We start from the raw sequence: 24,823 nt of genomic DNA, 5'->3' as shown, positions 1-24,823 counted from the left end.
AATGTTCCCCGAATTTTTTTTAAATGACAACATAATATGAGTATGTATAACCCTCTAGCGCAACTTGATATTATTTACTTTTTTTCCAAAAATTATCTCGATCCACCAGCACTATATTCCTATTAAATCGGATATATTAGAGCATATATATACCTATATAATGAAATCATCTCCTACGTATAATTATTTTGATAAACAACTCAAACAAAGTTTTAAAAGTATATCTTAATTCGAATTTAAGTGGGGGCCCTTAAAAGGGCCAGTTTGTAAAACTAGGTTAAGTCATACAAGGGTTAGCTTAGGCACGTTCGCCACGGATACGGCGAGCAAGCTGGATGTCCTTGGGCATAATAGTGACACGCTTAGCGTGGATGGCACACAAGTTGGTATCTTCAAAAAGACCCACAAGATAAGCCTCTGAAGCTTCTTGAAGAGCCATGACAGCAGAGGACTGGAAACGCAAGTCAGTCTTGAAATCCTGAGCAATCTCACGAACCAACCGTTGGAAGGGCAATTTACGGATGAGGAGCTCAGTGGACTTTTGGTATCTACGGATTTCTCTGAGAGCGACTGTTCCAGGTCTGTATCTGTGGGGCTTCTTCACTCCTCCAGTGGCAGGGGCAGATTTACGAGCTGCCTTGGTGGCAAGCTGCTTACGGGGAGCTTTTCCTCCGGTGGATTTACGAGCTGTTTGCTTGGTACGGGCCATTTTTACTAACTGAATAGGAAATATCAAATGTTCACTATTTCTTATCTCCACAAAGCTTAAATACTATGAAGTCCGCGCGCACTTACTCCAGGAACACTCTCTAACCCATGCACCGAGCTAATATATTGGAGCTAGAAGCTGATGTAAAAAAGCTTCTTCCTCTGTATCTTTCTCTGTCTCTCTTTTCTTCCTCTCCCGCCAACATTTTTTTTTAAAAATGGAGTAGGGAGTACTAGAGATGGAAAGCTAACTTTTTTTAGTTTATTTGCAGATGCTGTAACCAATCATAATTACGTTTAAAATTCTGATTTCCCTCCTTTTTCACTATATTCACCTACATGGAAGCTATTCGTATAATGATAAACAAACATCGTTGTTATCCTGTTATATTTTCATAATTTTAAGCGCCAAAAACTCTCAGAGACATCTACCTACAAAAGTATGTACTTCAGTTCAAATATTTTTCTTTTATTAAATGAGAGTATCTTTATTTTTAAAGTTATATTTTCGCATTCATACAACTAAGGGTATTTTTTTTTGTACTCAATTTTTCTTGCTATTATTCGAAATAACAATGAAGAACCGTTTGTTAAGTAGATGCACGTTTATTAGGTAGGCTGAAAAGTTCGTAAGTTGACACATAGATGGCACCACTTTGAAATAATGTGACTTTTACTTAGGATCAACTTTCAAATTATACATGTACAAATTTGTCAGCTGTCAGACAATTGGTTCGTGACGTAGAGAAAAAAATATAGATAGATGACAAGGATTGTTAATTTTCCGTTTGGCTTTGTTAAGCAGACATATAATAAATAATAAATATTGCGACCTTGAAAAGTTTAATGCAACTGTTGTGTTGGCTGAAATACTAAATAAAAATGTTAAAATCAAGAGGGAAATAATTAGATTAATAAATTGATGGCAGGTATTGCAAAATATTATACCTTAAGCATACCAAAGTTAACAGCAGAAGACTATAGAACAGTCTTTCCTATACCTTGTCCCCTCTATATTTTCTTCCTTTTCGAGTGTCTAAAATTAGCAACTACCTAAAACACAACAAAATTCCACATTGATGAGACTCTTAAGATATCAAAGGAACCTGTTGGAGATATAGTGCACAAATATTTAAACGAACAAAATCTAGGGATCCAAATTGATCAAAACCAATAACGTGTTAATGATTCCGAGCAATAAGTATTAAATAAATCATTCAAATTTGACGATTTTATTTTTTTATATTTTTAAAGCTATTGCTTCATATAATGAGCTTTCAAAAATTTCAATTAAAGTGGGCTGTTGAAAAATAAAACCCAAAATAGCCTATTTCAAGCAAGCAGTGTATTAAAATAGGGGAAGTTAAGTGCCATTGATTTAAAATTTAAAAAAATGAAGCACATCAGTCATAATAATAAAAATAACATCATTATTAAAACACAACAGTAATTCTTACTATATAAAAAAAAACTGGAACCAAAATGAATTCTAGAAATCAAGAGTCCAGGTTAGAAATTCTACAACTTCTTATGTTGGAGTGATACCAATGGATATAACTTTACTTATTTTGTTCCTGGGATCCAGGACGTGTAATCAGCAATGGGGATTTTCAAGGAAAAGGTGGTATATCTAGCAGCGGATACCATAAAAATTGCTTCAAACTCGTAAGGGTATAGTGGCTCATATGATCTAAGCTTTCCGTCAATTAATACCTTGGAGTTTAATGAAGCAAAATCAATGGTTTTATACTTCTGTGGTGACTGTTTCTTCCTTTGAGATAATCAGAAGAATATAGAAGCTTTGATTAAATTCAAAGGTTTATTTTCCAGGGCTTCTTCCTCTAATATATTTGGAGTGTTAAGATTCCTAAAGAAGAAAAAGGTTTTGAACCTTGCCTTGGATTATATTCAGAATATAATCCCATTGAATAAAGGAACAACTGACCTAATAATGAGTTGAGCTCCAGCCATACCCATCACCAACGGGAAAATTACTGCATACTCCCCGTATGCAGTAATTTTCCCGTTGGTGAGGTCAGTACCAATCATGAGCCTATGATAGAACTCGCTGTATGAAACCTGTCTCCTCCATTCAACGTCTGGTTTCCTTGACATATCGATAAAATTTTGATATATATTTTCGGAATAATATTCACCTGAATGCAATTCCTTCTCCAATGAGTGATTTAGGCCTTTTCATGGGGGTCAAATAGTATTGGTGAAATAGCTTATTAAGCCACTCTTGTTCCTCTTTCATCACCCTCATTGCAAATTGAGGCGAAGCAGTGTCTTTGTATATAACTAGGAAACTGCTTGTGTGTTATATAGATCAATTTTCTCTGAAGATTAAAAAATCTCCACCTTGCGAACTTTGGGTAAATAGCACAATTTATAGAATGCCAATTCAAAATATGAGCGCCTTGACACTCATCATAAATATATTTTACTTCAAACTAGAAATACTTCAAATAAGAAAGACCAAACTTCTACAAAAAAGACATACATGCATTTACTAATAGTAAAACAAGTTAAAATATATTTGTGATAAGTACTTTTTGTTTAATTTTCATTTAAATGTGAATTTACTGGTCCACCCTACGATACAACATTATTGATATTTTGTAGATGAACTATCGGAGCAGTTCTTCAAATATGACTTTGTAGGAAACATCCATTCAGACAAACTGTGTATAATTCGTATATATCAACAAGGTATTACTTCGCTACCACAAAAAATACCTAGTTTATTTTTTTCAACTGTCGATTTCTTCGTTTCAATTTAACGTCAAGGCTATTTTATGATTTATTCTTTTTGATAAACTATTATAATCAATTATAATAGACTAGGATTTATTTCGAATTATTTTATTAATAGTTTAAATAACTCTATAATTTAATCAAACTTGTCAATAGACAACGTTAGTATTATGATTCGTGCTTGGATTTTTTTTTTTTTGGTGTTTTTTGGATCGAGAACTTATACCTTTAAAAAACTTTAAGGCACGGGGAATTGATCTTGTTTTATGAAAAAAAAATTGAACTTATTAAAAAAATACAAATTTCCTTCCAGAGTCCAGGAATGAAACATAGCTTTACTTACGTAACTCAAAATTCTGAACAACTTTTATTTTACGTCTAAAGTCTGTATCTTTCTCCGTTTTTGAAATAAAGACCCTGGTTATGCCTTTTGTAAGCGGAATAACATTCAACTATAATATTATATTATATTAGAGGTATGTCCTGTAATTAAACCTATATCATAGTGCTTCAAATATCACTGCCCTGAAGATGCATAATACAAAAAAGTGTTGCAAGAATGATTATTTAATTGCAGAATGCGACGGACCGAGAAAGGACATGTAAATGAGACATTGGGTGTACAATCATATGCTGATTAATATTTCTGAGACCAATAATCTTGGAACACAGAAAATTGCTTCCTTAAATGTTAACAAGAATCCCCATGAATGTATTTGATTTTACAATATATACAACATAGAATCTTTAATAAAATTCGAATTTTATTAAAGTATTTACCAATAAAAATCAGAAATAAAAAGGTAGTAAAATAAATTCCAATCCATCTAGACCAACATTTGACTATGAAATTTTCTATTTCATAAACAAAAATTTCCTAGTCAAGTGTTTTGCAAAGGCTGTGCTGTGAGTTAATTGATAAAAAGTAATCAATTTACAAAGAAACACAAAAAAATCTGTAGTAACCTTTGGGAAAAGCAGTAATTAAAAATAATAAAAATGAACAATATTTTATAATTATAGTAAGGATCTGTTTTAACCCTTTACATAGTGTTACTTTCTTTCCTTCTATTAGTAGAGAAATAATATGACAATTAAAGTCTGGGAGTACTAATTGAGATAAATAACAATTGGTATTGTTGACATATTTGGCAAAGTACCAGATAATTTTTGGCCTTTTTCTCTTTCTTTTCTTATGAAAGGTTGCGTGATCCACTCAATGTAACGATGTGACAGCAATGAAACAAAGTAGTTTGTACGTAAACAATTACATATGTTTGATTGCATTAAAAACTGTTTTTAAAACAAGTTTATCTTCTTCTTTCTTTTTTGTTTAATTTTCCCTCGCATTTCCCGCCTTCCTTCCTTTCTCTGCCTTCCTTCCACTCCCTCCCTTCCTGCCTCTCCTTTTTTTTTTTTTTTCTTTCGAGTAAACACTATAAAAACTCACATCTTTACCGGTTTGAGTATCAGTTAACCAATATCTACAATCATGACTGGACGTGGTAAAGGTGGAAAAGGATTAGGAAAGGGAGGCGCCAAGCGTCATCGTAAGGTTCTTCGTGATAATATCCAAGGTATAACCAAGCCTGCAATTCGTCGTTTGGCTCGCCGTGGTGGTGTCAAACGTATCTCTGGTTTGATCTATGAGGAAACCCGTGGTGTTCTCAAAGTTTTTCTAGAGAACGTTATCCGTGACGCTGTTACATACACTGAGCACGCCAAGAGGAAGACTGTCACTGCTATGGATGTTGTCTATGCTCTCAAGAGGCAAGGACGTACCCTCTATGGATTCGGAGGTTAAGTTGTGCTTCTTTTCCACTTCTCATGGATGTATCTTCTATATATTAGAGGTACAAAATAGGTCCTTTTAAGGGCCACCAATGATCCCTGTGTAAGATCGTTCTTTGGCTTGTATTTTGGCAATCGTATCCTGAATTTAGAGAAAAATATAGGCAACTCTTCTTTGTTGAAGAGAAAGTTTATTTTTCCCGCCTAGAGTGTCTAGTATTTGTTTTGTTTTCTTTAAATTGAAAAATATTAATGTGGGTGTAGGTGATTAACTTAGGTATTGGAATTATGACTCATTCAGCATAGTTTATCTAACAATTTATCTGGTCCTGGTTGCAAGCAGGACTATGTCTGCATTTAAAACAACTTTGATGACAACTTCCACAGATTCCTTATGAAAAATCCTCAAAATTTGGTCAAATATTTAAAGTCCATACCAAGAGATATGATGGGCTAAACATAAACCAAGATTTCAAGACATAGAAAAATATTTTACAAACTTGTAAAAGTGTACCTGAGAAAATATCAAATTATAGCCTATGTTAATTTTGTCAGTTATATCTAGACAAAGTATATTCGTCAACAATTTTTGGATAAAAATATCAAGACGATACGAACTATTTTTTTGTTAAACACTGGCAGTATTCATGTGTAATTCAACAATATGTGTTGCAGTATATATATATATTTTCATATATTCTTAGCTCGTTCATTAGAATCTCAATAGAACTGTAAATGCTTTTATTCCATTAATTGACAAGATATATACCAGCAGTATGTGATAAACAAACTCTTGTAGCATTTTCAATTCGGAAGTAGGCACTTTGCCGATTAAATCTTCCTTTATTCTTAGCTTTTTGTTCACACTTTACAGTTCAGATAATGCATCGAAGTTTTGATCTAAAAGCAATACAGGAATTCAGTTTTACGTAAGTATTTTGTGAGAGCAAATTATACGGAATGTTTCGACTTTTATCCGTTTGTTGTGGATTTCACAAATAAAAATAAATTTAATTGTCATGAAGATTAAATTGTAAGGAAATTTAATGAAATATATTTATGTTTCCCAAATGAAAAATATATGTTTTTAATTTTCTGTGAATAGTAACATAGTCATAATTAATTTTAACCCTAAATAGTATTTAATAAAGATTTAACATTTTAAAATGTATATGGAAATATATTAAGAGGTGAACGTTTCCTTGAAGTAAGGGAACTCTGACTCAGTTCTATTTTTAACGTTTGGAAGTCAAATGACGCATTATTTTGAAAGTGATTTCGGTTGGTTTAAATTGACAATGAAATTACTCTTTAATAAATTTTCAAGATATAAAGATTGTGATTTGAATTATATTATGTGAACGTAACTTTGTTATTTATAAATAAAAATCTGGAACACAACTTGAAAAATAATGGACATAATTAATCCTACAAGAACTGAATCATTGATTAACGACTCCAAAATAACTTACGAGTACCACAGCTTACTTTTGTATCCAGTCTCAACCTCGATTGCCAAAAGGGAAAGAAAAGATTTGAAAAAAAAACTAAAACATATGGGAGCTAGTCTTCTGTATTTTTCTGTTGCTAACAGTAAAATTATTACTTAGACAATCGTTATAAATTATTCTATACATTGAATTAATAATCTTACCAAACGAAATCCATTGATTGATATAAATTGCTATAAAAATCCGAATTTTATGCTATACCTTGTTTGAATTCATGAATTAACTATGTCAGTAAGAAAAATAATTGAATGATATAAATTTGAAAAGAGACATCTTGTGAAAAAAAAAATATAAAAGGACTGCAACATTCTCCTTGAGCCACAAATACGTTACCTTACTGTGTTTTAAAGTTTTAGTCCTGTGTATATGAAAAGGAAAGTATATGCCACATATCAACTAAGAACCTGCCACTTGTATATTGTATTACTTAGTTATAGAGAGTCATTCAAATAATTATAAAATTACATTAAAAGAATCATACGCAGTTGCACTAGTGAGTATATGTATAACAATGATTTAACTCCAAATAGGGTATGGTAAATTATAAATTTATAACTTGTAAGTAATAAACCGTGTGGAACATTGTAGAATATAATTGTATGGTTCAAACTTTCAATCATGATTAATCTTTTAGATATATCAATGATTATGGGAATTTGGAATTTATTAAGTAATAAAGAATTATTGTGATTTGTTTAACCCTATAACAAGTATATGATTATTAATAAGGAATATTTTGAAATTAGTTCAATGTTTCTATAAGGAATTATGAATTGTTGAATGGTAGAATTGATCATATAAAGAATAAATATATATTATGGTAAGATCTATTTTTGTAGATTTTATAGTAAAAAGTAATCGTGCTATCTAGTAATAGTAAAAAAGCTTTAATGGTTCTTCTATTATTTAATTATAAGATGGGTTTGGTATTATGTTAAAAATCCCTTTTGAGAACAAATTTTAGGCGCCAAAATCTAGAGACAATCCTTTGTGGAAAAAGGAAAAATTTCCTGAAGGCGTGCACGCTACTAAATGAACGTGCCTGCCAAAACATTTCTATTTTATCGAATATAAGAAGAATAAACATATCAAGTAGACACATCACTATTATTCAGTTAACTCGCGTACCGACATCATGTCATCTCCATCTACAACTTCTAAAAAAGCCTCCACGAAATCCAAGGATGGACCCAAGACGCCCACATCCTCCATGATGGTCATGACTGCCATCAAAGCGTTGGCAGATCGCAAGGGTTCTTCCCTCATGGCCATCAAAAAATATATCTCTGCTCACTTTAAGGTAGATATGGTGAAAAGAGCTCCATTCATCTGCAAAGCCATCAGATCCGCTGTCGAAAAGGGTGAGTTGGTTCAAACAAAGGGCAAGGGTGCCTCAGGAACTTTCAAGCTTGCTGTAACAAGCAAGTCTATAGTGGTTAAGGCTGTCAAAACGCCCAAATCCCCGAAGAAGTCTGCTGAGAAAAAATCAGTCAAGTCCAAAACTCCCTTGAAAAAGGCTCCCAAGAAGAAAACGGTCAAGTCCAAGACCCCCAAGAAGACAACAACTAAGACAAAGACCCCCAAAAAGTCTGCTGCTAAAAGCCCAGCTACAAAGTCTACTGTGAAGAAAACCACAAAGAAAACTACCTCTAAAAAAGCTTAATTCCTCTTCGTTCAGGTTTATAATATACAGAAAACCGGCTCCTTTCGGAGCCACAAAATCTTTGCCTAAGAGAATTTTATCGATTCGCTTGTTCTTTGTTTTTATTCAATAATGACTTCCTTGCCGCCCAAAAAGGAAATGCATGTCTTCATTTTGAGTACTAATCCTCGTTTGTTCATAACATAAGACATTCTCATGTATGAGTTTAAAAGGTCCTTACTCGTTCGGTAATTTTAAAAATAGAGAAATATAGAGCCTACAAGAATAGCAAGAGTTAATTCATAAAATTATCCCTCACATCATTTATACCCATATACGGGACAAGACATATGGTATTACTGAATTAAGACCTCTTGATAATATCAGCTGCCTTTATTATGTTTTAAGGCATAAAATAAGGGAGAAAATGAATAACTTACAAAAAGAGGTTTTCTAGAATTCGTTTAAAATAGGATTGGTGCAGAGTAAATATTATAACTATATTAAAGTTTATACAACCATTTTCACCAAAAATATGCCAAAATTTTTACGTCAGAGATAGATTTGATCATGACGACAATAATAATAATGAACAAAAAAGAAGAAAGAGAACAAATGCTAATCGCGTTTCCTCTTTCATCACTAAACTTATTCCTCTTTTTCTTTTTTAGTGAACATAACAGCAGTAATTTTCGAATTAATCAGAGTGTGAATAGCTTAATTTAGAATATTCCCCACATTTATATAAAATGTAAACGTAATATGAATATTAAAACGTATGGGGTTATATTATTTTCCATCGAAAATTATCTCAATACACCATCAATATATTCCTATTATTTCTGAGGTATTAGTACATTTTTACCTTGAAATCAACACCTCCGAAATGTAACTATTTGTATTAACAACTCAAAGAAAGTTTTAAAAGTATATCTTAATTCGAATTTAAGTGGGGGCCCTTAAAAGGGCCAGTTTGTAAAACTAGGTTAAGTCATACAAGGGTTAGCTTAGGCACGTTCACCACGGATACGGCGAGCAAGCTGGATGTCCTTGGGCATAATAGTGACACGCTTAGCGTGGATGGCACACAAGTTGGTATCTTCAAAAAGACCCACAAGATAAGCCTCTGAAGCTTCTTGAAGAGCCATCACAGCAGAGGACTGGAAACGCAAGTCAGTCTTGAAATCCTGAGCAATCTCACGAACCAACCGTTGGAAGGGCAATTTACGGATGAGGAGCTCAGTGGACTTTTGGTATCTACGGATTTCTCTGAGAGCGACTGTTCCAGGTCTGTATCTGTGGGGCTTCTTCACTCCTCCAGTGGCAGGGGCAGATTTACGAGCTGCCTTGGTGGCGAGCTGCTTACGGGGAGCTTTTCCTCCGGTGGATTTACGAGCTGTTTGCTTGGTACGGGCCATTTTTACTAACTGAATAGGAAATATCAAATGTTCACTATTTCTTATCTCCACAAAGCTTAAATACTATTAAGTCCGCGCGCACTTACTCCAGGAACACTCTCTAACCCATGCACCGAGCTAATATATTGGAGCTAGAAGCTGATGTAAAAAAGCTTCTTCCTTTGTGTCTCTCCTTGTCTCTCTTTTCTTCCTCTCCCGCCAACATTTTTTTAAAAATGGAGTAGGGAGTACAAGAAAGATGGAAAACTAACTTTTTTTGTTTCCTTACAGATGCTGTGACCTATCATAATTCGTTTTCCCTCCTTTTTCACTATATCTACAATCCAGTTATTCATGTTTTAATATTCATTTTTCTCAAGGTATAAAATTAAAGGGCACTAACACAATTTAAAATGATAAACCTGAGTTTCATTGATATATCCTTTATACGTAAGAATCTGTGTATCTTACAGTCTCATTTAACATATGTTATTATACATATTTCTTATCGAAATCAATTAAAACTGAATGGTATCGTTGTGCAAATTTGAATTAAGATTCAAAAAATACTAGTAAGAGGTGGAAGTAGATTAGGAATAGATTTTCTCCTGCCAAATAAGAGTCTGTTCTTTATTTCTAGTACTCTCTGCATGGAAGCTAGTAGACATGGTTCTTATTCTTTTATGTTTTCATTATTTTACGCGCCAAAAACTCCTATAAATATCTTCTTACAAAAGTATGTTACTCAATTTATATATTTTTTTGTTCAATCGGAGAAACTTTTTTTTTGAGTTTATATTTAATCACAACCACTAATAAGATATTTTTTTAAGCTAATTTTCTAGTTATTATTTATTAAAAAAACGTTGAATATATGATTTTTAAGTTCATACACCTATATTTGTAGGTTGACAAATAGAATTAAGTGAGTAAGTATAAACTTTCAAATAATACTTGTACAATGTACATCGGGTGTCAGAGAATTGGTTTGTTAGACAGAGAAAAATATAAATGGGAGGTGACATGGATTTTTAATTTTACCGTTTAGCTTTGTTATGCAGACATATAATAAATATTCCGATCTTTAGAAGTTTAGATCTTGTCAAGATAAAAATAATTCAGACTGCAGTAGCAAAATCAAAATATTAATTGCTAAATTTAAACAAGGCGAAATGATCTTCAAAGATGCACACAGTGGTCGTCAGAAAGAGCCAATTACCAACGAAAACATCAAAAAAGTCCACAAAATAATTTTGAATCATCAAAAGGAAAGTTCATCGACATAGATGAGACTCTACATATATCAAAGGAACTTGTTACACATTTAGTGCATGAATATTTAAACAGAAAAAGAGCTGTGAACTTAAAATCGATCAAAAGCAACCACGTGTTCATGATTCAGGGCAATAAACATTAAACATATATTTAGAAATTAGCAAATAATTTTGTTTTACTATGTTAGCCAACAAACTTTTTTTGTCAGCTTTTATCTGAAATATTTAAAAAGTGCATAAATATAAAGATTTTTAATAGTAAAAAGTTGTCAAGATTTTGAGCACTCACTTAAAATGAATAGTTAATGCATTAGCTGGTGAGATTATTATTATTTTTAAGAAATTATCAATCTTGAAGTGAAAAAAATAATAAATTGATAAATGGAGCAAGTACTCAATTATATATGGTTGCTATATCAAATTATATCGATATGACTATTAGCTATAGAATGCAATTGTTAATTTTGCAATGACAGTTAAACTTATTAAAAAGGTGCGTTATTGCAATGCATCAATAAAGGATGCATCTAAATATGTATACGTACGTAAAGGTAGTGGAATAATTTCGGGAAGATAGTTTTTAGTTTATAAATTCAATTTAAAATTGTTAATTAGCATAAACTTTTGTAAAAATGTTCAAGTTTTAATAAAAATAAATTGAAAAGAAAAGAAAAAAACTTTTGGCCTGAATTTCATGGAGATTTCTATGTGATTCATCCTTCAGGCCAATGCTTGTACCAAGCACCATTCCAACAAAGACACTCTGAAGCGTGCCCTCATCCCGAATGGGCTAATATTTCTGAAGAAACTGTTTGTGCTGCCTCGGCCCATGGGATTTTTTGTCTCTGCCATACACTCTGTCTAATGCTGGCTATTTCGAAAAAAAGTTTTTTTAAACTTATCTATATTCCAATATTATCAATTTCCCAAAAGTCCATGGTAATAAATAAATTTATATAGAATTTATAGACTAAAAAATATATTCAAGAACTTATTCATTTCCCTGTATGTAAGGGTGAGGTTAAAGTCCAAATTACTCAAAGATCAAGCTTTTTTAAGATTATTTTTAAATTTTAATACTTGATGAGTGCTTTTCAATATTAATGTCATGGGGCTTGTTCAAAACCCCAAAACCATTTTTGGAGCTCAAGGAGACTATTAAACCGTTCAATAAGTCCTAAGGCTTTCTCACAGATGGCACCACTATTCCCAAATCTATATATTTTTACGTAATACCAGCCTTCAAAAGAAACATATCAAATTTTTAAGATAATCCATGGATTACTATATTACAAATAATCGGTTGCTAATTTTTTTCTTCCGTTTTTTTGATATACTAAAAGAAGAAAATTGAGGAAAAGGGAATTAAACAAAAAAAGAATCTCACCATTATTTCATTTCCGTTCTTCGTTAAATGAAATAGAATACAACTTACAGAAATTATCAAATAATTTATTTAGTATCAATAATTCAATTATTAGTTAAAATTAAGTTTTCTAATCTTTTTTGAAGTATTACATATTTTGGATAAATTATTTCTTTTTCTGTTTGAATGAATTTTACAATTGGAATCAGACACAAAGTTTTTGGCAAACATATTGAAAAAAATGGTACATATATAAATAAAATTTGAACTCAAAGAATGGCCTTGGTTGCATAAATAACTGAACCAAGTCAAGTGAGGAGAAAAAATAGTTTCCCGGCGAAGATAGAAATTTCTAACAGCAGATAGACTTTTTCTTCAACATGGAATGAGTTGCATATCCACTGAGGTAATAAAAGATACCATTGCGGCTTGATGGTAGATTTAAAATAAAAAAAAAATCTAACGGTATTGAAGTTAAATTTTTTTAAACAAATTGATCCATTTCCTCAATTTTTTCATTCGATTCCGGCGAGAAAATTTCCTCCATCTGGGGTACAGTTGTAATTACCACACGAAGAAGCAGATACAAACGAATATTTTTTTTTCAGATTTCAGTCACTGTCGACAGCTAAGATGGTTATTACCACCTCCAAGATGCCGATAACACCCAAATCGACTCTTTTTAGGATCAGAACTGAATTTTCGAAATAAATTTCCTGTATTCAAAGGTATTCTGCCAATTTAGCCAGCCCCAATGATGTATTATGAGCTGTATAAAAGATTTCTTGGCTCAATCCCTTTACACCAGTGCCCTTGCAATGGATTTCCCATTTCTTAAGCAATTCAGCAAAATGGGCTTTAAAGAAGAATCTTTTTTGGATACATGAAAAAAAACCTTGACACAATCCCAGAACCGGTTGAACATCTTCAAGACTTTTGCAGTTTCTCTAAAGTGCTGATATTCTTCTTCTTGTTTTGCGTAATATTCCAGAGCATTAATTGTCGATTATTGGAAAAATCTGACACACAAATTGACGTTTCAATGGGTTGGGGAGCAATAACTTTATTTCATAGTTTATGCGCATATTTTAAGCTAATACCAGTCTCCACAGCATATATTTTCTTGACATGATTAAAGTCTGCATGAATTAAAAAACCCTCGTCGTCTTATGATGGACATGATAATACTTAATTTTTAACAAATTTATTTTAAAGTTTTTGAAAATGTGGAATGGACCGAAGAGCAAAGATATTTTTTGTTCAACTGCCGAGTATGGATTCCAGATGAAAGAAGATGAAGTGTCTTTTCCAAGCTCCTTATGGTAAATTTTTAAATTTTTTCCTTGGTGAATAAGTGTCCACAATGGCAGCGACTGTTTATAATAAAATTTTTGTAACAAGTTTTAAAACTTCCCAAAAAACAGTCCTTGATAATTGTGGAGCTCATTTTGGTGATAGGAATCATGGCAAACATATCACTATATCTACGAAGAAAACTCTTGATTATAAAACATAATAATGTTTCTGAAAATGATTCGCTATTTTGACAACCATAAATTTCCTTTCCAATGAATTATACCCTCTGAGTAGAATAAACTTCTTCTATGATAATAGGCACGATCTTATCTTTCGGTGGGAAATTTGTTATTCTTCGTTAGAGGCATTCACTAGTAAAAACATTAATTCCACCAACAGCATTGAAGGCACAAGAAAGTTGTTTTAAATATTTGATAGAAGGTAAAATTATCACTCCTGACTCACAGAGTTGATTGTAGAGCTTAGGGCTTGTGTTTTGCCACGAAGAAGCTATTCTCAGAAGTTGAAATGAACATATTCGTCATTTTAACGGACTTAAGTGTTGCTGGAGATGTTTAATAATGAAGCTTATCTTGTCGTTATACTCCAATCCTTCCTCATAAGTGATAGACTCCTATAGTTCCTTTGCCATCTTTGACTGATAATATATTCGGCCAAGGATATTGCTCCCATCAGATAATCTTTTATTAGTTTCTGAACCCTAAATATGACATATTTCACTCTTTAAAACAGACTTGCTATGGAAAAACATATTAAAGGACAAATCATTTCGAATTTGAAGACCGTAGAGGAGTTCAGTGGAAATCACAAAAATATGGCACAATCCTCGTTGAACGTCTCGTGAATATTCTGAAGCAAGCATAACTTATCAAAATCTTTTTTGATTGATCCGAAATTGTGGATTGTATCCTCCTCCAGAATGTCAGAAATCCTTTTATCTATCATCTTGGTTTCTGGAATTACAATACAAAATATTCGACTATTATTTAAATGAAATCATGAGTGTTAGGTAATAAGTTATATTTATATTTTGAACATCTACCTTTTTTGAAAAGGTAGATCGCTGAGGAACTGGTAACTTTGATAAGTATGCCAGTGCCTCAGGGAATTTTGTTGGCACTGCACCCAGTTTGAGCCTTGGAATTTCTAAAAGATGGTGATTTTTTTGCTCCTGTAGAGAGGGAGTCATTTCGCTCCTTACCGAAGCATGAATCGTGGAAATGTGTGCTGAAAAAATCAAATAAAATCCACTCTTGGTATAGCTTGAAGCCATTTCTTTTTCAATTCCTCATCTTTTGGAAATAGATGGAGGGAGACTTTGGCTTGGGAAGCCGAAGGAACATCATTCTTATCTATTTTTAAATCAGGATAACCAGTTCGACAGCCTTGGCAACAACACGTTAGTATCACTGGACAAATTCACCAAACGTTGTAACCATCTAAATAGATCGCGACAATGAGATGAACAACACTTCAAAACAGAAAAATTGAACTAAATCCCTCCTTTGCATTTATTTGGACTTTTATGGACTCATGTTTACAATGAAATTGCACAACCTTGAGTTTATTAAAAAAATTAATATTTGTAATAGTGTCTAAATATACACTGATATTTTTCACCACACCCAAAAATTATGTTATCAATAATATAAGGTTATCAGTCGATTTTAAGTTTTCAAATATAATTTTTATATTTGTGAATCAATTTTACTGTTATTTATTTTTGTTGGTCAATGAAAGGAGTAGACCCTTCAACAATAAGAAAAAAAGAAGAAAAGTAAAGGAATATTTTCATTTCTTAAGTAGGTCAATGTATAAAATAGGAGCAGATTCCATGTAGGATAGTATTTCTTGGACAATCAGTTATTAGAGCTACGCAATATGAAAAAAGGCTCCCATGATCATAGTTGTAGTGCTGATCTTCATTTGGAAGACTCTGTCTCAAATAATCACCAAGGGTATATTTTTTCTCCATAAAATTTATCAACAATTGAGGAGAAACATTTTGATCTTGAACAACATCAAAGAAGTATTTCTTAAAGGGCTCTAGGATAAAGGGTTAAGAGAAAAATAAACAATTCAATCAAAAGACAAGGAAGACTATGTTGTTCCTAACATCGACCTATAATATCGTGTTATTGTTGTGACGTAGTCGCCCCTATTCTTCTCTTTTCACTAGGGGGAGACAGCCTGTACAAACTGGCTGCCTGTCTGGAGGAACATGTAGCAGTTTCTAATTTTAAGCTAATCAGAAGTAAGAACTACTAAATCCTACCTTCCCTGCCTTGAGTATCCACTCTTTGCTTTGAGTCTATAGTATTTCTTATTGCTCGAAAAATATATAAATGATTATTTTTATGTTCATAGAGCAAAAGAATAGGGTAATATATTGTTAAGATCATTTTTATAGTTCTGTTCATGCATTAAATACTCCCCATGGTTGGATATAATGGCATTATCCTTGCATTAAAAAAAAAAGCGAGGGCTTGGTCAGATAAGACGATTAGGAAATCTTTCCAATTGAGGTTAGCTTGTGGGACAAGTGGTTTTAAAATGTTAATTAGTAAAGAGTACCAACTTCCAAACAATCAAACTCAATCAAAAAACTTAAAGTATATCAATTTTCAATCTTCCATACTGTAATGAGCCTGCTCTAACTCAAGACCCAAACTATGGAAGATAGCAAAAAGTATTATGGTATTGTGATGGACGAAATGTTGATTAAATCAACTCTGGAATATGTAGATGCCCAATTAGTAAGAGGTTACAATACCCTTAAGCCGTCAAGTGAAGAGCTGGGCTCATATGCTTTTGTACCAGGTGTGACAATAAAATCTTTACACTTTGTTGTTGACACATAATTCAATATTTTTGTGAATGTTGTAAAATTGTTCTGGTCAAACACTAAAAATAACAAAAAGAAAAAGAAGATATATTCTTACGTGTCTTAGAAGCCGAGAAAATGCCATCTGAACATGACCAACAAATTTCGGTCTGCACACATGGCAAGAAACCAACTGAGATTGCAAAACAGTTGTGGATCTCCAGACCAGCCGTTTATGGCCTTATGATGCTGGAGACGGGGGACAGGAAGCTTGGGTCGAATTTAAAGTGTACAGATTTTTTTACCACGCCCGGTCTTTGCCCTAGTTGGAGTCAAAACTAGTTGGAAAAAATTGATTGTTATTTTAGTATCAACTTTTCCTTATACAATCGATTTTTTTTTTTTTTTTTTTGACATCATAAGTTTTTAAAATCAAGTTGTTCTGGGATTTTTAACCCAAAGAACTATTCAAATCATTTTAGATTGAAAATATTAGTATGTGTTTTAATTTTTTAATTACATGGCATTGCTTTATTTTCTAAACTTCCACTGAAAATTAATGAAAATTTAAAACTAAAATATCAATTTAATTTCAGTTTTTCTGTTACAGAAGTAATCAATAAATAAAATCAATTTTAGAACAAAAAGTTAATAATATCACAGAAATATAAAAATATTGTAAAAAATAATTGTGGAATCTAATTCAAAATTGAAATTCCATAAGAATAAATATTTAATGAAACAAGTAATTCCTTATTGCCAAAAATTATTATGCTATATAGTATATAATTATAGATGCTAGTTTCCTGTAATATACCTTTTTTCACCGTGGAGAACCCCATTCTCTCAAAGTTTATGAAGAAATATGCCTGTGGAACAGTCCCTAGTAGAAGACCTCTACACAGATTAATGGAAGTTGTCAGCAAGGATGTAATCTCCAAAATTAAAGGGAAAATTGGAGATAAGGAAATTTTCATAGCTGTTAATGAGACTAAAGATCAATCGATCAATGATAGCTATATTGATGGGTCCTTTGGATGACCGTTTCTTGGGTCGTCCTTATTTAATCAATATGATAGATACAAATGTTGCTAAAGCCGTTAATGTTGCTATTTTTTCGTTTAGAGTATTCAACTATCTCTTGGTTTGGATTTTGATGAAAATAATTTAAAAGTTTTCATCACGGATGGAACGTCCTACTATAAAAAAGCGGGCAAATATTATTTGTGTAGCTCATGGACTTTATAACGTGGTTCAATTTGCACTTAAAGAATTACGTGTAAGTAGCAAGAAAAGCGAGCTCATTTCAGAAATTAAAAAAAAAGTTTTTGAATGCCAGGCTAAGAAAACAGAACTTTACTGCTTACCAAATTCCTTTGCTTCCAGTATCTATCGTCATACGCTAGGGAACTTGGTTGAAAGCATTGATTACTATTTCAATAACTTTGAAGTAATATTTGAACAACCTTTTTGAAAAAACACCAACGGTCGTTAAAGCTAAGGATGTTATAAATGGTAAATTTATTTATGAAGAATTGTCAATAATTAATCATAATCTCAAACCAATTACCAAGGTCATTACTGCATTATAAGGAAGACTCCCTTTACTAGTTAGCTTGACTATATCTAACATTTACACGTCGATATGAAGCTAGATACATTCAAAACAAAATTAAATTCTTTATTAGATGAAAATTCAGTGTACTTGTGAGACCTAGCAAATTCTGAGGAGACAATTTACAGACACCCACCTATTGTAAATTGTGACCTAAAAAAGGATTTTCAGCATATTAAGATCCATTCATTCAAATATAAGATTTTGGTTATCAGGAACAAGCTAATTAGAAAATGGAATATTGAAATATTAGATTCGTAAGTATTTATAAATAACTTTTTTAAGAATAAATTACATTTATTCCTAAATGCTGTAATATGGTCGAGAACAACAGCATGAATGGTCTCAAAGTGGGTATGAGCTTCAAATGGCGTGGAATTTTTTTTTCTAACATCAGTTTCTTCGGGTTAAGAATTGGATATGATCCATGGATTCCCACATGTTGAAGTACAATCTATTTAAAATAAATATAAGTCGTTTTAAATATTAAATATATTAATTTACTTTTTCCTTTCTTAGCATTACAAATTACTTAGTTGACGAAATGTGAGGATTCTACATGGAATTTGAAGTATGATAGGAAGAAGAAGGATTTCATTTCTACTCATCATTAGCATATTTTTTTCTGTATTAAAATGTCTCATTATTTTTGTATTTTATAATTTACATTGGTCCCTGATAATTTGTTGAATCTATTCGTAATATTTAATTTTAATAATTTAATTTCGTTTCATTTGTCCTTAATAATTCGAATCCATTTGCAATATTTAGTGTCGTTTGTTATTATTAATTTGTTTCACTTTCTGTGTATAGCAACTATTAAAATGTCTAATTAATATCTTTTGTTATGGTTAGTCGTTTTTTATTTTACCCATACTTCTTTAAATTAATATCTCAAATATTTTTCTTATAATACTTTAATTGATAAATTTACTCGTAATTAATTTTAAAAAAACCAACATTTATTGCTACACTTCCTATAATACATACAATGAGTAAGGGCATATAAAATTCATTAAAAAACTGGAGAGGCTGGAGGCAGAATGTCTATATTTAATAGTAATCCAAGGTTAGTAAAAATACATTTCTATTAACCTTGTAGAAATCTACTGCTATAAGTTAAGTGATAATCATTAGTTTTAGACAGCCCTTGTATGACATATTGTATTAGCGAATTTTATTAATATTTGTTAATAAGTCTATAATACATTTGGAAGTTTTTAAGGGTTTTCACGAAGTAAATTCGCTATTTCTCAATTTGAAAATTTAAACTACATTTTATTTTCACTCTTCTAGTGTAATATTAAAAATAAAAGATTCTCATATTTATAATAACATCACGTGATATTCTATCCCACAAAGCCGTAACTTTTAATCAATAGTACCATATGTCTCGTTCTCCCTTTTTACTGTGCACTTGCTCAGTACCCAGTATAGTCCATTTCTCCCTCCATCATTATTATTTTAGTATGAGAATTGGAATTATCAGAATCTTTCTCGACAACAATAAAACATTCATATTATCATTATTTGGTATATAGTATAGAATAAATCTCAATCTATCCTTATTAGCTATTAACATACATAGTAAGAGAATTAGATTTTTCTGGATCTTTCTGGACACAAGCAAAACATTTAAATTATCATTATTTCTTTATGCAGTATATAGAAGTATTTCATTTCATATTATAAAATTTCAACATAGTACTTTATTCGATAATGTAGTAACTATATATTATATGGTTCATTTATAAATTTACAATTATAGTCTAGGAGTACTTACTGATATAAATAGCATTTCCTATGTGTGGTATATTTGTCTAACTAACATCTGATTTTGGACATTTTTCTGTTTCTTTTCGTATGAAAAGTTGCGTGATATGCTCAAGGTAAGGACTTGAAAACCATAAAACAAAACGTTTTTACGAAAATAACTACATATTACTGGTTTTAAAAACAAGCTTATCTTCTTCTTTTCTTTTTTGTTTAGATTTCCCTCACATTTCCCGCCTTATTACTATTCTCTGTATTCTTTCCACTCCCTCCCTTCCTCCCTCTCCCTTTTCTTTTGAATGAACACTATATAAACTCTCTTCTTTACCAGTTTGAGTATCAGTTAACCAATATCTACAATCATGACTGGACGTGGTAAAGGTGGAAAAGGATTAGGAAAGGGAGGTGCCAAGCGTCATCGTAAGGTTCTTCGTGATAATATCCAAGGTATAACCAAGCCTGCAATTCGTCGTTTGGCTCGCCGTGGTGGTGTCAAACGTATCTCTGGTTTGATCTATGAGGAAACCCGTGGTGTTCTCAAAGTTTTCCTAGAGAACGTTATCCGTGACGCTGTTACATACACTGAACACGCCAAGAGGAAGACTGTAACTGCCATGGATGTTGTCTACGCTCTCAAGAGGCAAGGACGTACCCTCTATGGATTCGGAGGTTAAGTTGTGCTTCTCTTCCACTTCTCATGGATGTATCTTCTATATATTAGAGGTACAAAACAGGTCCTTTTAAGGGCCACCAATGATCCCTGTATAAGATCGTTCTTTAGCTTGTACAACGGCAATCTCATCCTGAATTTTGAGAAGAGTATAAGCAACTCTCCCTTTGTTGTAGGGAAACTTAATTTTTCCCGCCTAGAGTGTCTAACATTTGTTTTGTTTTCTTTAAATTGAAAAATATTAATGTGGGTGGAGGTGATAAACTGAGAGGGGTATATGAATTATGATTTATGAGCTTGAGTATGTTTTTATAGTAGATATGTGGGTTTTTATTAGTTTAGGTTACACTAAAATAGAAGCTATACTACTTTGTTTTAATTTAATGGTAAACAGAAATCCATATGGGGTTTTACGATGGTTAAATTAAATATTTTACCAAAACATGTATAAATCATTTAGCATTGTTAACAATTTCTCTGTTCCTGGTTGCAAGCAGGACTATGTCTGTATTTAAAATAACACCAATTATAATTTTCACAAGGTCCGTATCAAAGATCCCTAAAAGTTGGCAAATAGTTAATGGACATACAAAGAGATAAAAGGAGAAACTAAAGTGACAAACTAAGATGATATTCACACTCAATATGACCTTAACAATGGACGTTTGTCTTATTTGTCAAAAACTGGCAGTGTCCATGGGTAATTTCACTATGTGTATTACAATATGTAACTATCTTCATTTCAAAGATCCTTTACTCGTTCATTAGATCTTAATAAAACTGCAAAAGCTTTTATTGAATACATTAACTACATAAACGCCAGCTGTTTATAATAAACAAACTTTTCCAGTATTTTCTTGTCTGCAGATGACTCTTTTCTGATTTAATCTTCATTTAATATGAACTTTTTGGTAACAATTTCCAATTGAGATAATCTATCAAAAATCGCTTTGAACTTCAAATTGATGAGAGGAGAAGATTATCAATTTAAAGTAAGAATTTTTCATTAGGAAGCAGTGAAAACTCACATTAGTATCTTTAAAAGGGCTATTGTAGCTTTTGTAATATTTTCATATATCTGACCTTTCTCATTCAGAATTGTACTTATTAGTCTCATGCCTTACTGAAGACCAACTCAGAACAAAAAAGGAATCATAATTGGATCGGTCTTAAATGGATTAAATGATCATTATCTTCAAGATACTTACATGTAGCGCTATTGGAGAGGATTGTCTCATGTGGAACTCACTTACAATATACCAGATGTATAAGCAATCTGTATACAATGATAAAAGAAAAAATCATTGAATCAATTTTATAATTCAACCCTGCAAGAGTATCGTCAAGCTAACAGATACATATTTTTTATTCACCGTTCATTAATATGTTAATACATAAAACCAAAAGTAATGTGTGTATAGAGATACAGGAAACAACATAATAGTTAAATTTTTTGCTTTGGGTTAAACTTATATCAAAATTCGAGGTTGTTTACATTTAAATACATTTGAAAGTAAAATTTGGATAAAAATAAAAAAGTCAATTAGTTAGTAAAAATAGAATAAAAATCATATCACAGCGACACAGTAAAAACCCCCAAAAAAACCACTAAGGAAAAACACGAAACGGACTAAATTGGCTTGTTAATGAAACAAAAAAAAAATCCTTATAATCTTATTGTATTGCAAAGAGAGAGAGTTGTGAAGTATTTTATCTTCCAACGTTTTGTATTACTCACAGAGAGTAATTCAAATCATTATGAAATTACTTTTAAAGAATCATAAAGTAATCATGCTATCTAGTAATAGTCAACAAGCTTCAATGTTCTTCTATTATTTAATTATAAGATGGGTTTGGTATTATGTTGAAAATCCCTTTTGAGAACAAATTTTAGGCGCCAAAATCTAGAGACAATCCTTTGTGGAAAAAGGAAAAATTTCCTGAAGGCGTGCACGCTACTAAATGAACGTGCCTGCCAAAACTTTTCTATTTTATCGAATATAAGAAGAATAAACATATCAAGTAGACACATCACTATTATTCAGTTAACTCGCGTACCGACATCATGTCATCTCCATCTACAACTCCTAAAAAACCTCCACAAAATCCAAGGATGGACCCAAGACGCCCACATCCTCCATGATGGTCATGACTGCCATCAAGGTGTTGGCAGATCGCAAGGGTTCTTCCCTCATGGCCATCAAAAAATATATCTGTGCTCACTTTAAGGTAGATATGGTGAAAAGAGCTCCATTCATCTGCAAAGCCATCAGATCCGCTGTCGAAAAGGGTGAGTTGGTTCAGACCAAGGGCAAGGGTGCCTCAGGAACTTTCAAGCTTGCTGTAACAAGCAAGTCTATAGTGGTTAAGGCTGTCAAAACGCCCAAATCCCCTAAGAAGTCTGCTGAGAAAAAATCAATCAAGTCCAAAACTCCCTTGAAAAAGGCTCCCAAGAAGAAAACGGTCAAGTCCAAGACCCCCAAGAAGACAACAACTAAGACAAAGACCCCCAAAAAGTCTGCTGCTAAAAGCCCAGCTAAAAAGTCTCCTGTGAAGAAAACCACAAAGAAAACTACCTCTAAAAAAGCTTAATTCCTCTTCGTTGAGGTTTATAATATACAGAAAACCGGCTCCTTTCGGAGCCACCAAATCTTTGCCTAAGAGAATTTTATCGATTCGCTTGTTCTTTGTTTTTATTCAGTAATGACTTCCTTGCCGCCCAAAAAGGAAATGCATGCCTTCATTTTGAGTACTAATCTTCGTTTATTCATAACATAAGACATTCTCACGTATGAGTTTAAAAGGTCCTTACGCGTTCGGTAATTTTAAAAATAGAGAAACATAGAGCCTACAAGAATAGCAAGAGTTAACTCATAAAATTATCCCTCACATCATTTATACCCATATACGGGACAAGACATATGGTATTACTGAATTAAGACCTCTTGATAATATCAGCTGCCTTTATTATGTTTTAAGGATAGGGGGAGAAAATAAATAACTTACTAAAAGAGGTTTTCTAGAATTCGTTTAAAATAGGATTGGTGCAGAGTAAATATTATAACTATATTAAAGTTTATACATCCATTTTCACCAAAAATATGGCAGAATTTTTACGTCAAAGATAGATTTGATCATGACGACAATAATAATAATGAACAAAAAAGAAGAAAAGAGAACAAATGCGTCACTAAACTTATCCCTCTTTTCTTTTTAGTGAACCCAATAGAAGTAATTTTTGAATTAATCAGAGTGTGAATAGCTTAATTTAGAATATTCCCCACATTTATATAAAATGTAAACGTAATATGAATATTAAAACGTATGGGGTTATATTATTTTCCATCGAAAATTATCTCAATACACCATCAATATATTCCTATTATTTCTGAGGTATTAGTACATTTTTACCTTGAACTCAACACCTCTGAAATGTAACTATTTGTATTAACAACTCAAAGAAAGTTTTAAAAGTATATCTTAATTCGAATTTAAGTGGGGGCCCTTAAAAGGGCCAGTTTGTAAAACTAGGTTAAGTCATACAAGGGATAGCTTAGGCACGTTCACCACGGATACGGCGAGCAAGCTGAATGTCCTTGGGCATAATAGTGACACGCTTAGCGTGGATGGCACACAAGTTGGTATCTTCAAAAGACCCACAAGATAAGCCTCTGAAGCTTCTTGAAGAGCCATGACAGCAGAGGACTGGAAACGCAAGTCAGTCTTGAAATCCTGAGCAATCTCACGAACCAACCGTTGGAAGGGCAATTTACGGATGAGGAGCTCAGTGGACTTTTGGTATCTACGGATTTCTCTGAGAGCGACTGTTCCAGGTCTGTATCTGTGGGGCTTTTTCACTCCTCCAGTGGCAGGGGCAGATTTACGAGCTGCCTTGGTGGCGAGCTGCTTACGGGGAGCTTTTCCTCCGGTGGATTTACGAGCTGTTTGCTTGGTACGGGCCATTTTTACTAACTGAGTAGGAAATATCAAATGTTCACTATTTCTTATCTTCACAAAGCTTAAATACTATTAAGTCCGCGCGCACTTACTCCAGGAACACTCCTAACCCATGCACCGAGCTAATATATTGGAGCTAGAAGCTGATTTAAAAAGCTTCTTCCTCTGTATCTTTCTCTGTCTCTCTTTTCTTCCTCTCCCGCCAATATTTTTTTAAAAAT

The 24,823-nt window shown here is 32.4% G+C and overlaps 4 protein-coding genes and 1 pseudogene across 4 annotated transcripts; 2 read left to right on the top strand and 3 right to left on the bottom strand.

Annotated features, from left to right (window-relative positions):
* Positions 1 to 207: 207 nt before the first annotated feature.
* LOC121122962 (histone H3) lies at positions 208 to 749 on the bottom strand. Its single transcript, XM_040718042.2, has one exon. The coding sequence runs from the start codon at positions 707 to 709 to the stop codon at positions 299 to 301; it is 411 nt and encodes a 136-aa protein (XP_040573976.2). The 5' UTR covers positions 710 to 749; the 3' UTR covers positions 208 to 298.
* Positions 750 to 4,933: 4,184 nt separating this feature from the next.
* LOC121123761 (histone H4) lies at positions 4,934 to 5,450 on the top strand. Its single transcript, XM_040718895.2, has one exon. It carries the CDS (start codon positions 4,958 to 4,960, stop codon positions 5,267 to 5,269), a length of 312 nt encoding a protein of 103 aa, XP_040574829.1. The 5' UTR covers positions 4,934 to 4,957; the 3' UTR covers positions 5,270 to 5,450.
* A 2,323-nt stretch (positions 5,451 to 7,773) lies between these two features.
* Positions 7,774 to 9,878, bottom strand: LOC121123759 (histone H3). Its single transcript, XM_071890610.1, has one exon. It carries the CDS (start codon positions 9,825 to 9,827, stop codon positions 9,417 to 9,419), a length of 411 nt encoding a protein of 136 aa, XP_071746711.1. The 5' UTR covers positions 9,828 to 9,878; the 3' UTR covers positions 7,774 to 9,416.
* A 10,443-nt stretch (positions 9,879 to 20,321) lies between these two features.
* On the top strand, positions 20,322 to 20,908 carry LOC121123762 (histone H4). Its single transcript, XM_040718896.2, has one exon. It carries the CDS (start codon positions 20,338 to 20,340, stop codon positions 20,647 to 20,649), a length of 312 nt encoding a protein of 103 aa, XP_040574830.1. The 5' UTR covers positions 20,322 to 20,337; the 3' UTR covers positions 20,650 to 20,908.
* Positions 20,909 to 24,107: 3,199 nt separating this feature from the next.
* On the bottom strand, positions 24,108 to 24,620 carry LOC121123760 (histone H3-like; annotated as a pseudogene).
* Positions 24,621 to 24,823: the final 203 nt, after the last annotated feature.

The sequence above is a fragment of the Lepeophtheirus salmonis genome, chromosome 8, assembly GCF_016086655.4.
Source record: "Lepeophtheirus salmonis chromosome 8, UVic_Lsal_1.4, whole genome shotgun sequence".
NCBI lineage: Eukaryota > Metazoa > Arthropoda > Copepoda > Siphonostomatoida > Caligidae > Lepeophtheirus > Lepeophtheirus salmonis.
This window is presented reverse-complemented; position numbering and strand designations above follow the sequence as displayed.